Here is a 14,655-nt window from a genome sequence, read left to right on the forward strand (position 1 = left end):
TTGTTGTACTGCTAGCGGTTTGGTCATCGTGGATGTGTACACAGTGGAAGGCTTTGATGAATTAAGAACCGTTACCCTATGGATCTAACATCTTAGTACAATGAATGACCCTCATCACCTTCAGTAAGAACTGCCCTTGAACCTGATGCAGGTAGAACATAGATCCCACTCCCTCCCTGAAGCTTCCACAAGATAAAACATGGCACAAACTGAACAGTTGTACAGATTTTCCAAAAACTCCCTGTGAGTTCTGAAGTTCTCTTATTTCTCCCTATCACAGACACTGCATCTGTTCTTTTCACAGTTGCTGGCAGACAAGAGAAGCCTGGGTGCCAACTAATACTATATGATCTTCTGCTGAATTCATTTTCCACTTTTAAAATTAAATTATGGTCCAGATCCTCATTGGATTTAATACAGCTATTGCCTGTTAAGCAGCTGATGGGCTGGCCTTGTATAGAGATTATTGTTCCTCTCTCTTTGGAGCAAGGACACAATTGAAAAGTCAGATTTTGGTCTGACATGTGAAGTCAGTGAAAACATTGATTCTTTTCTGTCCAACACATCCATCATGAGAAAACATGAGTTTTCCAAAAAGCACACCATTCAAAAAAAAATGACCCAAAGAAAAGAAAGGTTGTAAAAGATACTATAAATGTTTTATTTCTTTTTAGTTACTATGCAATGCCCTTCATTTTGAAGGAAATGGTACAATCAATGATCTGTACTTCTTTCTCGGGAAAAGAAGATATTTGCACTAACAATTCAACATTTACTGACAAAAGACAGTTTACAGAAAATGCTCATGATGGAAAAAAAACCCATTTTGTGATTACATTTGTTATTGTGGATGATTCCATGAAGTTGTACAATGTCAGGAATTTCAAGTGTGCATTTAAAGAAAGCTTCTAATTTGATATTAATGCAAAATAACCATCTAAACCATCGGTGTTTGAAGTCACCCTGATTTCTTCCTACCCACACTTTAAAATAAAAATCTAATCTGAAAGTCTAAGCCCATTATACAATACACGTGGCCTCATCACTGCACATTGATTTATAAGAGCAGTCAACACATACTCAATTAACAGTAGATTTCTTACAAATAGAAACTGCTGTTGGAACAATGTATGTTCTATGTCTACTTAGTTACTTGTCTCTCATCTCTTATATAAAATTAAAAATTTGCTTCAGAAAAATATCTGTTCCTACATGGCTGTCAGAGTTATGGTTGGTGCTGTTAATTGTCAGAAAAGCACAGGTGGGAAATCACTTGACAACACACTTCACAGACCCAAGGACAGACCTTTGGTAAAACTTAACCAAAGGAGAAGAGAAAAAGAAAACCATCTTTACATTCAAAATCTGAAATATATTCATCACATAATATTACTTATTTTAGTACTGAGAGCAGAATATTGACTTTAAATGAACAAAACTTAAGGGTTTCCTTTGTACAAAACAATTTAATGTTTACTTCCACAGTCTAGGATCCTTCAGTCTGAAGAATGTATTTTTCCAGGTAAGAAAATACAGTTTTTGAATTGGCTTTCGAGTACTTTCCCTGCCTACCCTAAAACTACCTACTATGCTGGCCAGGTGAGCTCCAGAGAGCGGCTGTAATCAACACTTTGCACTCATGCAGAATCAGGGATAATGTGAAATACTCTTCAGTTTATGCCCTTGTTCACTGCCACGGAAGGTGAATGTCTAAACTGTGTTCTTTAAACTACTCAATCAAGGAATAATTGTAGGTTGTACTATAAAGCCTTTTCCAAGACATTATTTGCATCAAACACACCAATCCTCTGGGGAAATAAGACTGCTCATTTACATTTCCTAGCTGGAGCTACATTTACACATCTGGGGCTCTGTCTTGCCAGCCTTAACATGTGCATAATGATATTCACAGCAGTCATCCTATCAGCAGCGGTAGGTATGCCCAAATGAGTAAATTCATATAGATGATTAAGTGTTTGCACAATCAAAGGGCTTTTAAAACAAATGATACTAACTTTAAATGTTAAAAACGCATGGGAAAGTTCAAGCATGATGAGACAGATAGCAGAGAACAGTCTGCAGCACTATCATCAGCTCTGCTCACAACTGCTGTGTAATACACCTCCCGCCAAATCGGTGCAGCTCCTGGATTTCCAGGGGGAAACTGAGGCCAAAGTTTGGGCTGGATTCCATGAGCCTTGTTTGGACAACAGGCCCTTTGAGAAACAGCTTTCACAGCACTACTTGTTCTCCCCCAGTGATTATGCAACCTCAGAGCCTCCACACTCCCACCAGAGACCTCAAACTGAGATTCCAGGCCCTTATTCACAAAGAAGTGTAAATATACACTTAACCTCAAAGCACATGAACAGTCTTACTGATTTTTCAAGTAGCACAAGGTAGAGTCTACTCAACTTCCAGTTTCGGTATAGGCTCAAGACCTTCACTGAACCAGAAGTTCTGCAGAAGGATCACACTTTTTCTATATGTTAAAGAAGAAGCTGTAGAGAACTTTTATCTATTCTTTTCCCCTGCCTTTTGTGATCTTCACAAAAGTCTTGAAGTAGACACACAAAAAAAGTCTGTTTTCCTGGGAGATCTGTTTCTTTAAAAAGAAGCTTCAGAAAACCCAGCCTCATTTGCAGACAGAAACTGAGTAAAGTACAGCAAAGGCAAGAAACTAGGCAGTTGTGATGTGCTTCTACAGCACTTCCTTTTCTCATATCCAGCTCATCCATGGCTTTAAGACCAGACTGCTTGGAAATGTTTGCAGTGGTGTTTAGTAGCACCTATTAAATAACATTGCCTAACGAACAAGTAGAGGAAAAGGACCTGTCTGTTAAAGATTCAACAGTTGCATTTTTATCTGCTGGAATAAGAAATCCCTGTATGGAAGTAGCTCTCTTCCAGACTAAATAAAAAAATAATAATCCAAGCTTCCCCCTCTCTTCTACTTTTACCCATAATGGAATGCCAGGAGACAGAATAAATTCCCAGACAGGGCTTGCAGAGAAATTTAAAGACTCCAAATATCTATGTTTTAAATACTGGACACCTGTATCCCAGGTGCCACAGGAGCATATAGGTGTTACAGCAGAAACCTGTGAGGCAAGCTCTGCCCTTCACTCCCCATCCTAGCAAGCCAGTGCAAGCTCTGGGATTCTTTGCTAAGGCCCTTTGCCTGTGTGGGGGTTTATCCCAAAAGGCATGACTGGTACAGAGAAGCACGAAGATCAGCACAAGACATAATTTCAGTTGGTCAAAGGAGCTTTGCTCTCCATTCCCAAGCAGATTTGGTCCTTGTCTTGTTAAAGAAAAAAGTGAAATAGAGAACAAGAAACAAAGCCAGGCTATTCAGAGGGTCTTAGAAGGAAAGAAATAGCTAAGTGCCACAGCTCTGATGTTTCAGACACAAGGGAAAAATATTTTCATGACTAGTTTACTATTTAGTACCCTGTAGATACATATTATTTGACATTTATAGCAGTTTCTATATTTTATGACCTAGAATATACTTTAGATCACTAATGAAAAATAAACCCATTCAGAAGACTGGAAAATAATGTGCATAACTTACTTTCAAATGCAAGGTTATGAAGGGATTTTTTTTTTTAACTTTCAAAAATATCTGTAAGAAAATATTATTTAACATACCTATGTTACACAGTGAAATAAACTTCATTATGTACAAGGTTTCAGCATGAAAGAAACCACAGCCAGACACGATCTCAATTACCTCTGTTGTCTCACACCAGTCAGTACAAAGAAGGGATTCTCTCTCACTCTTTCAGACTATTTCAGTGATCATTTCAGCTTTTAGTTGTTGTACAAAACCTGTGTGCAGACATACACCTATTAACCCCATCATAGTTACATATGGGTAGTTATAATGCTCTCCAAGCAAAGTTGCACATCTACTTGGCAACCACAGTAACTTGAGTATAACTCAATTGCATATTGGAGAAAAAAAACCCCACACCTGAGCTATAGCATTCTAAGGGAGCTGGGTGTTAAACTCTCCTTTGGATTTGGTTATTTTACAGCCCAAAATGAGACCACAGGAGTCATTAAAGGAACAGTACATGGCGCATTTGCATAACTCTAAAAGTTATTTTTCCTCCTGAAGTGAGGATGAAATAGTCTTTCAGAGGTTGCTTCTACCTTGTGTATTTTAGGCAGAAAACACAACACCACGATATATTTGGATCACATTGGCAAAGTTACTTCATAACTAATCAAAAGCTGGTATCTACCTGTTCTTAAATGACAAACTTTGCCTCTATCTCAGGGGTGGAAAGGACACGGAGTACTTTGCTATTTGTGGTATAACTGTAAACAACTGCAGGGAAGACCATATTAACTACGCTTCGAGTTTACATCACACTGTTAGTTTCCATTATTTAAATGAACTCAAGCTTATCTTCAAGTTCACCTCAGCATTATTGTGCTTTAAGGGGGAGGAATTTTGCATTAGAAACTGCCTCCAAATCAGTGTTTGCTTACACACGTCAGATTCCAGGACAAAGATCTGACAGTGCTGTGTGTGTGTGAGAGCAGTTCAAGAGTTGAAAACAAGTTCAGGGAATATTCAAGACAGGCAGCACATCACTTCCCCTCCAGGTTAATAAGGGACTTGTGCAGCAACTTTCAAGGCATGTCATCTCCTTTTCTCTAATGCTATAGCTCAGCTGCATACCATAAAAATTAGCAAAAATGGAAAAGTGACATTTCTAATGAAAAGGAAATTGCAATAAGGAAGGAAGGAAAGAAAAAAACAGGAACACCCAAAAGCCCCTGCTGGTGATGCCTTCCAGCCTGTGCTCCCTCCCATCACTTCCCATCACAGTCATTGTTTACTGCGGTGCAGAACCTGGGACACGTTCAGGGCCAGCAGCACCCAGCCAAGAGGCCACCCTGTCGAGGGGTTGCTTACCTATGACATACTCTTGCACAGGAACAACCAGCTTCTACTGCCTTGATGTGTACCACAGATGTAATCAGGAGCTCTGCCATTTGCTTTAGGGGAAGCCAGACAGCCTGTAACAAGCACTGGCATAGCTCCGTATCTGCCTTTAAGAGTCCCAGCATACACCGATACACAGACTCCTTAGTCAGGGTGCAAACTTCCTCCTCCCGTGGGACTGGTCAGCAATAAATACATCTTCCGTCCTCAAAGCTGCACACTGATAGCAAAGGCAAAGGTCCCCTAGCCCATCTGCAAGCTCCTATCAATTAAGAAGGCATCAGGCACATCAAATCCATTTCATTAAAATTAATGGAGATTTCTCTCTTATACCTTCCTGTGGGCTGGCTATCAATCCATAAAGCCTCGTACCAGGCAAACAAGCAGCTTGTTGCAATACCAACAGAAGCCACAACTGAAAAGAAAGGGGGAAAAAGAAGGGGAAACAATATCCTCACGCTTCTCAGCTACCAAACTAATCATATGTTCAGAGCTGCATGGCCATGTCCTGAAAGTTGTTGGCTCCTTCTTAATAGTACTAAATACTCTTAACTTCTGCTGATAAGTAGATGTCAAAGGCATTTAGCATCTCATAGGGTCAAGCCTACTGGCAGATGGCTGAACGAAAGGCTATGCACAAAGAGGGCAGAAGGGAAGGGAAAGAGGTGGGAGTGAGTATGGGTAGAATTGCCCTGAGTTTTATCCTCTACAAATAAGTCAGTGGTTTTATCATCAAGCACTGAAGGAGTTAAGCACTAAAGCACAGACACTTAATCTGCTTTCCCCCTTCCTTTCACGTGTGATTGGAATGAAGCTGCACCGAAGCAGCCCAAAGGGCTTAAAACAGCTCAATTTCGCAGCCTTCAGTTTTAATCCCCATCACCCAGGCTAAGCAGCACGGTGGTGCTGAGGCTGCTACTCCACAGCAGTCCGAGCACCTGGATGATGAGAGTCTTCTTCCTCCTCTTCCTCCTCCTCTGCAGCCTGCAGGTGGCTGGAGAGCTCCTGGATGACAGCAGCCCTACCAATCTGGTCATTTCTCCTCTTCTCCATAATCAGATCCTCCAGGCTCTGAAACTCCAGCGTGTGGCTGCGCTTGTCGCCCAGGCGGATCTGCAGTCGGTAGGGCTGCTTGCCGATGCGCAGCTCCCCCCCGATTTTGAACTCCCGCTTGCCGTACCGGCACCAGGCAGCGAAACACTCCGAGTTTCTCCAGCTCAATTCCCGGTCCTTGCAGCCCACCTGCTCCAGGGCGTTGCGGACCACCACGGCTGGGCTGAGGGGTTTGTAGCGGTACAGCTGGTTGGCGATGCGGCCCCGCCTGCCCTGGCTAGCGTCCGTCAGGAAGCTGTTCACCACCTCCAGCCTGTGCAGGTGCACAACCTGAAAATCCCCGACATAGACCACCCAGTGTGGATACTGGGCCTGGCACACGAACTCCACCAAGTCACCTGGTTTGCACCTGTTCAGCAGGTTCTCTGGGGTGTAGGTGCTCAGATGCCCCCCGCCTCCTTCATCACCCTCTTCCGGCAGCGCGTCCTCCTCGGAAAAGCTCTTCTGGTAAATACACTCATCCCGGTAATAGACTGAGCACTCCACCTCGTGCAGCTGGGGATCGTAGGTCTGCAGGGCTGGGTGCTCACCCCCCAGGTCATGCACAGAATCCTGCTGCTGTTCCAGCTCATCATCATCATTTGAAAAGATGTAAGAGACCCCGATCCTGGGCCCTTCATCTCTGTCCATACCTGTCGGGTCGGCCGTGGGAACTTCCTTGTAGTTCAGATGGGTCAGCTTCTCCACCTGGTTCCCCATGCCCGCTGCAACGAGACATACCGCGGGGCATGAAGGCGCGCAGGGGTGAGGCAGAGCGCGGCTTCTCCCTCCCCACGCACGCCGAGGCGAGCCCCGGGGGCTGCAGGAGCCCCTCGGGAGGGGCGGCGCTGCCCGCGGCGGGCACGAACCCGCTTCCCGCACGGGGGCCGGCGCGGCGGCACCACCACCTGTTAGGCGGCAGCGAGGAAGAGGAAGGCACCGGAGAGCGGGAAGGCACTAAGCCACCTGTTGGGGGGGTGGCGGGGAGTCAAGCTGCAAATGCCAGGAAAGGTCTGGAGGTCCCACCTGGGGACGGCCGAGTTTCGCCCCCGAGAGCCGCCCAGGCGCACACCTGCCCGCTGCCGTGCCAAGCCGAGCCAGGCTACCGGCCAGGTGCGTCACTACCCCCTGCGCCCGCCCCTGTCCCTCCGGCCCCGGGGCTGGTAACTTACCCGGCGGGGCCGGCGGCGCGGCGCGGAGCAGAGCGGAGCGGCTCTATGGCGAGCGTGCGGCGCGGCGGGGGCGGGCGGGCAGATGGAGCATGGCCCCGGCGCGGCAGCGCCCGGCGCCGCCGGCACTTGGTCTGGAGCTGGGCGGCGAGCGCGGGAGGCTCGGCCGAGGGCGGGAGGCTGGATCCGGCTGCGGACGCCACAAGCGAGGGCTCAGCCCCCAGAATTTAAAGAGGCAGCTCTTTTTTTTTTTTTTTCCCTTTTTTTTTTTTCCTCCCGCCTCTCCTCCTTCCCCCCCCCCACCCCTTTTCCTCCTCTCCGCACCTCCTTCCTTCTACTCGCTCCTACATGCCAAGCGCTCCGCTACCCTACGAGGCAGGTTCGCAGGCGGCGGTCGGGCGTCCGCGGCGCTCGGCAGCGGAGCGAGTGTGCAACGCACTCACACACAAACTCGCGCTCACGCGGCCCCTTTAAGGGAACGGTGCCATAAGGCAGCCCAACCCGCCGGTTTGGTTAGGGGCGAGTAGTTGTGAGCTGGAGTTTGCCTGGGACAGCACTGAGGGGCGATGCAGAGCCTCGGTGCGGGGCCGTGGGAGTCACGTCGCTGCCTCCCCGCATCCTCCGGGCGGCCCCTTGCCACGGGGTAAGCGGCCGCCCCGCAGCCCGTGTTCGCGGGGGTGCCGGAAGGTACCTCCTTGGGGCCGCAAACAATAACAGGGAAGTTGTAAAGCGAACAAAACCAAAGAGCTCGGCTCTCCAGGGCTGACTTCGTGCCTTCGATTCTTTGATGCGCAGTGTGTAATTAGTTTTATTAATTTCTTTTCTTTCCGACTCCAAGAGAGCACTCTCTTTTTCAATAAAGAAGATGATGATTCTTTCCCTCTGGAAAGGCATTATCAGACCTGGTGGGAATAGTTTTCTTTCTGTGTTTTGGAGAATGCAAAACAATATTCTTCTTATTAATGCCTAGTTAGTCTTCTAGGTGTGTTTATTATTCGTGCTATTTTAACATGCACTGGCAAATCTGTTAAATAGACTACAGAGATAATATATGGGAGCTACAAGTAATGTCTTTAATTTTGTCTTATATATTCCCTTTGCATGTTGTCTTGTAATTTATAAACCCAGCTACCCGCTGCTGTTTTGAGGATTCACTAGACGGCGGCAAATGAAGGAACCAATGCAGTGTTACCGGGGTGCTGGGCACTGCCCACAGGCTCTAAGAGTACCATTTCCATCAGATTATACGCCTCTGTGGTTTCAAATATAGACATGCCTTTTGGGGTGGGGAGAACTGCTGTTGCTGCAGCTGGGGAGATGAGCACTCCCACTGCTTGGGATGGTGAGGCTGTGGCAAGCGATTACAGTGGGTGACAGGCAGACAGATCAGGACCTTTATGTTTCAAATTCACCTGGTGACTGTGTCTGTAGGGGCATTGTAGGTAACTGAAAAGCTTTTGAAATTAGTCTCCCAAACCCCCACCCCTAATGTGTGCACACACACACACACTTTGGTTTGTATCCCAATGTGGTTTCTAACAGCTCACACACATTCCTTTCATGTTCTGCCAAACTAGATGTACTCCAGCCATGGGACTGGACCAAGGCTGGTTGAGTAAACCTGCCCATTTGACTCTAAAATTCCTCTCCTTTGTAGCTACTGTTGGACAAAAGAGGGCCCTACTTTCTGAAATTGCTTTGGTAATTAAGGATGAGCATCTAGAAATGTGAGAATATCTGAAAAGGAGGAGCTAGACTAGACATAGAAGTGACTTTTTCATGGTCTCCCATTTGTATTGGAAGCTGTATCTCAGCTCCGTAAATTACTGTCTTTGGAGCAGTTGTGTTTCTTGGCTAAAATGTTTTGGTAGCCCTGTGTTGAAAGCTAGTTTTCCTTTTGAATCTGCTGCAATGTATGGAAGGTTGTGTCTGAATTCATTGTTGCCCAGAGGAGTCACTTGTGTGTGCATGCACATCCACACATATTTGCAGCTCTCTCTCTTGTTCTCTCATTTTTTTTCCTATCTGCTTCAACTCACCCTGGTGCTTAATTTTCTGCACCTTGTCAGCTGCTTTGATCTCTTTGATCTCTTTGAGTTTCCTTTCAATGACTGCTTCTCAGAATCCACATTCTCTGATCAATCTGCTGGTTTCTAGGATCAGAAACCATTGGAGAGTATTTTTGTGTCATAAAACACATACATAATGGCATACTGCACCTGCAGATAAAGCATTGGTTGGAAAATCCATGAAGGACTTAAAGTGCCTATTGTACCACCTGTGTGCTTAACCTCTAAAACCTCAAAGCAGCTAAACTCCACAGGCACAAGGGATGGGGGCTGGGGGCAGTGACACGCTCTCTCAGTGACTGTGCTTTTAGAGAGGGCATTGACCTCTTCTGTAGCTTTTTTTGGGGGAAAAAAAAAGGACTTTGGTTCTTATCAGCTAAAGATAATCCACTCTGTGGATATGGAGTGGAGGGAGGAATGGTTGTGCAGTTTCTGAGCTGGGTGTCCAAACTGCAGCAAGGCAGAGCTGAACACATACCTCTGACCTTGCTCTTGGAGGCTTCTCAACTAGGTGAGTCAAGCTTTGCTCAGTATACTGGCTTTTTTTTTTTTTTTTGCCCAGTTTGGAGATATTTAGCTCTGTACCTGTCACAGAAGGAATGCTGTGGATACCACAGTTACAGCTGTGCTCAAACACCTGTGGAAGTCAACAGGGATGTTGACACTTAAAAAAGGTAATTTCCTGGTGTCACGCCTAGGTCACAGTCACTTGCTCATCCAGGTTGCAGAAGTATTTATTACCTGTAGATTCTCCTTTGGAGTTAAATCTCCACCCCAGACAAAACCCAGGTGTGGCTGTGGGGCTGGTTCACTCCAGGTAACTCCCCCATCTGAGTCCCCACAACGACTGCAAGGAAGCAGGGGTTAATCTACATGTGGTCTGGCTTCCTTTGCTCTACACAGCCCTTCAGCACTTTCACAATGGAGTTTGCATATCCATATGCCCTCAGTCTATTGTTGAGGGCAGCAATGCAGTTTCACATCAGAAAAGTACCATTCTAGTGGGTTGCAACATGACTCGTAAGATATTTGAGATACTTTGAATTTTGTCAGTAACAAATATTCTTAATAGTCATTTCCCTTTTAAGGTCAAAAAACCTGCCATGATGCAGAGCTCTCTAGAGACCCAAAGCTGCTTGGCTGTATAGTCCATTGATATATACAGAACACAGAGGGGACTGTACCTCTTGTCTTAAAGACAGGGGATCATCTATGGAGCTGGTGCATTTATTAGTCTATCTGACTACGTAGCTGATGTAATCCAGGGACCTTTGTGGCAATAGCTCTGGTTACTTTAAACTTAAGTTCTCTAGTTTTGAGAATTAGATTGTTATTTTATTTGTAAGTTATATTGTTACTCCTATGCTATCTGATCTTTAACCTTACATGTCTTACATCCAGAGATTAAAAAAGTGATTTGAAATTACAGTTGACCCTCACTTGGATGTGAAATGCTGTGTCCTCAGTGTTATTGTTAATAAAAGATACCCAGTGTGAGAAGAAATCACTTACATATCTTCTTATTATACGTTTTAATTTCTTTCCTAGAGAGCAATACTTTGTTAGACAAGTATCATGTTCAGTAAGCATGTTGTGTTTTGCAGGTATTCAGGCAGCTGATGGTTATGACACCCTTGAATTATTTAATAGCGTCCATTTCTCTTTTTTTTTTTCAGTAGATTTTTATGAGAACTGAAATAAACTGTGCTCCATTTGGCATGTAAGCACTCTGCATCATAGACCTAGCAAACTAGAGTGCTTAAGCACCGTAGTGGTATTAAGAGCACCAGAGGAATAAACCACTTCATACTGAATCCATGGAAGTTCTTCCATGGAGTTCTGTAGAAAGCCATCATTCCTTAGTCAAGGGAGATGTGTGACCTAAGAGCTCCTGATACTTGGTGTCCTTCCATGGCAGGCGTGGCTAAATCCACCAAGAAAATTTGAATTCAGGATTGTAACATTTCATTTGTTGCCTCTTTGTGCTCCAGTGGAAGCTGCATCCCTGAGTCAGGCACCAAGTTCTTGTAAAGCCAGGAATGACACCTAAAGTGAGACGGCCGGCCTGAGCTAGCTGCTGGGGAAGGGGACACAGAGTTAGCGTCCTGGGAGCTGTGGGAATATGGCTCTTCCTTTCATTCATTTTACACAGCCTAACACTCTCCCAAGGTTAAGTGTTATAATGAGTTTGGTTGACTGTTTCTCACACACAAGAAGAAGCAGTGCCACATTAGTTAATAAAAAGCATTAATATTCCAGATTGTTTCCTTGGAATTTGAAAGACCAAGGTTGAAATCTCTCATCTCACTGCAGGAACTTGAACCAATATCTCCCAGGAGAGTACTGAAAGCCACCAGACTGTAGACTATTTTTGAGCAAGTCGTACTCTCTCTGTCCTACTGAAGCTGTTCAGCTTTGTATGGGCTCATTAAATATTCATTCAGTCAGTCAGGGGTGGGAGGGATAAGGAAAAGAATGACAACAGCTTTTAGATCAGATGCAGGAAAGGAATGAGAGTGCTTTAAGGTCCCCTGTAATGAATATTCACGTGTCTCATGAATGTGCAATATCTTCATTGGGAGTCATTCAGATAGACCCAACAGAAAGATCTGAAAGTTTGCTTTTAGGATGTGCTCATGGAGGAATTTTGCTCATATCTTCTCAGGAAGAGATTGGGCCTCTGATTCTCACATAACCTGCACAGCTGGTGTAACCCAGATGCTATTAAATGTCATAGAACAGAATCATAGAAGTGTTTTGGCTGGAAGAGATCTTTAAAATCATCAAGTCCAGCCTTTGTCCCAGCCCTATCAACCATTAGACCATTTCCCTAAGTACAGCATTCACCTGTCTCTTAAACGCTTTCAAGGAATGACTCCATCACCTCCCTGGGCAGCTTGTTCCAATGCCTGACAACCCTTTCAGCAAAGAAATTCCTCCTCGTATCCAGCCTGAACCTCCCTGGCACTTCTTGAGGCTATTTCCTCTTGTTCTATTGCTTGTTACTAAGGAGAACAGACCGACCCTCACCTCACTACAGCTTCCTTTCAGGTAGTTGTAGACAGCAAAAGGTCTCCCCTGAGCCTTCTTTTCTCCAAGCTAAACAGCTCCAGATCCCTCAGCTGTTCCTCATGTGAGACATGCTCTAAATCCTTTACAACCTCCAGCACCTCAGTGTCCTTGTAGAAAGGAGCACAAAACTGGACACTGTGTTCAAGGTGGCCTCAACAAAAGCCGAGTCCAGGGCAATGATCACCTCCCTGCTCCTGCTGACAACACTGTTCCTGATACAGGCCAGGATGCCCTTGGCCTTCCTCTCCAGCTGGGCACACTGCTGGCTCATGTTCAGCTGCTGTCAGCCAACAGCCTCAGGTCCCTCTCTGCCTGACAGCTTTCCAGACACTCCTTCCCAAGCCTGTAGCACTGCTGGGGGTTGTTGTGGCCCAAGTGCAGGACCTGGCACTTGGCCTTATTGAAACTTGGCCTTATTGGCCTTAGCCCAGCCATCCAGCCTATCTAGATCTCTCTGTAAAGCTTCCCTGTCCTCAAGCAGCTCAACAGTTCCACCCAGCTTGGTGTCATCTGCAAACTTACTCAGGGTAAGTTTTTCACCCAGGAAAGTATATGCCCATCCAAGCCAAGAACAGACAAGTTCCCTAAGAGCACGCTGTGGGAAACAGTGTCAAATGCCTTACTAAAGTCAGGGTAGACAACATCCACAGCCTCTTCTTCATCCAACAAGCGTGTCACCCTGTCATAGAAGGAGATCAAGTTTGTTAAACATGACCTGCCCTTCATAAACCCATGCTGACTGGGCCTGATCACCTGCTTGTCTGCATGTGCTGTGTAATAGAACTTAGGATGGGCACTGAAGTAAAACTGACAAGCTTTTAATTTCCCTGGTCATTCTTCCCTCTCTTCTTGTCTATAGGTGTTATATTGGCTGACTTCCAATCAGATGGGGCCTCCTCAGTCAGCCGGGACTGCTGACAAGTGATAGACAGTGGCTTGGCGAGCACTCCTGCCTGTTTCCTCAGCACTCTATGAAGTACCCCATCTGGCCCCATAGATTTGTGCACTGACCATCTCCTCCTGAGTTGTAGGGGGGACATTTTGTGCCTCGCCCCTGTCTCTTGGCTGGGGGGGGCTGGCTTTTCCCAGGGGGAATGTCAGCTTTTCTTGATTTCTGTTGTGTCAGAGCCATACTGATATATCTTTTGGACCAGGCCTCGTGAAGAGACTTTAACAGGAGCATAACTAGTTTGTGATTTATGTTTGGGCTTATGTGTGAAATAAACATGCATCTATCACTACTCAACGTCTCTCCTTGAGTCTCCAGGAGAAATATTGGGAATTCAGGTAACCAGAAAATTTGTGCACCTCAAAATGTTGACAAATATCATGAGAATCTCGGTATTCTGAAACCAGAGATTATTTGACAGGAAGGTTTTACCTACATTTAGCCTATAAGCCTTTAACGACACTCACAAGGGATTGACATCTATGTGCTTCTAAATGTAAGACCTTTGGTATTCCATATAGTGTAGCATGGCCCCTTCAAGACCTGAAAGTGAGGTGAACTGCAAATCAGAGAGAGATTGAAAACATCTTGAGAACAGAGAGGGGAAATTCTAAGTGCCATGTTTATCACATCAGCAAACTCTGTTGCTTCTAAAATTCTGTCTGGAAGCTTATGGCTCTGTTAAGTACTTTCAGTGTTGTAATTTGTGACTAAATGTGATCAGTGGTGAAATAAATTGCTGAAATTGCCAAAGCCACAGAATTTTTGACTAAGGCATCCAAACTATCTCAGAAGAAGCTCTTCCACTCTGAGATTTTAATTGGTGTATTCCAGCAAACGAAAATGAAGTAATTCATATGTCAGTAGAGGCCTGGATTCTCAGGAATTGCTATAAACTGACTTGAGCAGGCAAAGCTTAATTAAAATGCAGTCCATTTTTTCCCAGAAACAGCAACTGTATTTCAAACATAACAAGGAAGGAGGTACAGCACATGCATCTTTCCAGCATGAGAACTACTAGTGTCTTGCATCTCTGATCTCTCTCTCATGCTGGGCTTCTGCCCCAGAAGGTCCTCCTTTAATGTGTATTTTAGCACATTTCTGGACCACTGGCTGCCTTGGTAGCACAGCATGTCCTTCTATATACAGCCAAGAAAGGGTGGGACTGCTGCATTCAGAGGAGAAGCTTATGATGATTGTTCCTGGTGTGCAATACCTAAGCAGAAGTCATTAGTAAAAGGAAGGAGTCTTTTCTTTGGCTGTTGCTGTGCTGCTAATAAAACTTTTAGCTATTAAAAGTAATGTGAGATAAACACATCACTCCTTCCAGCAAATCTGTGA

At 45.2% G+C, this 14,655-nt stretch overlaps 1 protein-coding gene and 1 long non-coding RNA gene across 3 annotated transcripts in view; one reads left to right on the forward strand and one right to left on the reverse strand.

Annotated features, from left to right (window-relative positions):
* LRATD2 (LRAT domain containing 2) overlaps positions 1 to 7,453 on the reverse strand; it is a 23,033-nt gene extending 15,580 nt beyond the window's left edge. Inside the window, exons 1-2 of one of the 2 annotated variants that reach the window (XM_061995971.1) lie at positions 7,228 to 7,453; positions 5,902 to 6,780 (exon numbers count right to left, since the gene is read on the reverse strand). In XM_061995971.1, coding sequence (XP_061851955.1) covers positions 5,902 to 6,775 — 874 coding nt within the window. In that variant the 5' untranslated portion in view covers positions 6,776 to 6,780; positions 7,228 to 7,453. Of the gene's footprint in view, positions 1 to 637; positions 6,781 to 7,227 lie in introns of those variants that run through there. The other variant, XM_061995970.1, reaches the window with a different exon arrangement.
* LOC133625392 (uncharacterized) overlaps positions 6,960 to 14,655 on the forward strand; it is a 25,454-nt gene continuing 17,758 nt past the window's right edge. Inside the window, exon 1 of the long non-coding RNA XR_009818696.1 lies at positions 6,960 to 7,168. This is a non-coding gene — a long non-coding RNA (uncharacterized LOC133625392). The remainder of the gene's footprint in view (positions 7,169 to 14,655) is intronic.

This window comes from Colius striatus, chromosome 4, assembly GCF_028858725.1.
Source record: "Colius striatus isolate bColStr4 chromosome 4, bColStr4.1.hap1, whole genome shotgun sequence".
Taxonomy (NCBI): Eukaryota; Metazoa; Chordata; class Aves; order Coliiformes; family Coliidae; genus Colius; species Colius striatus.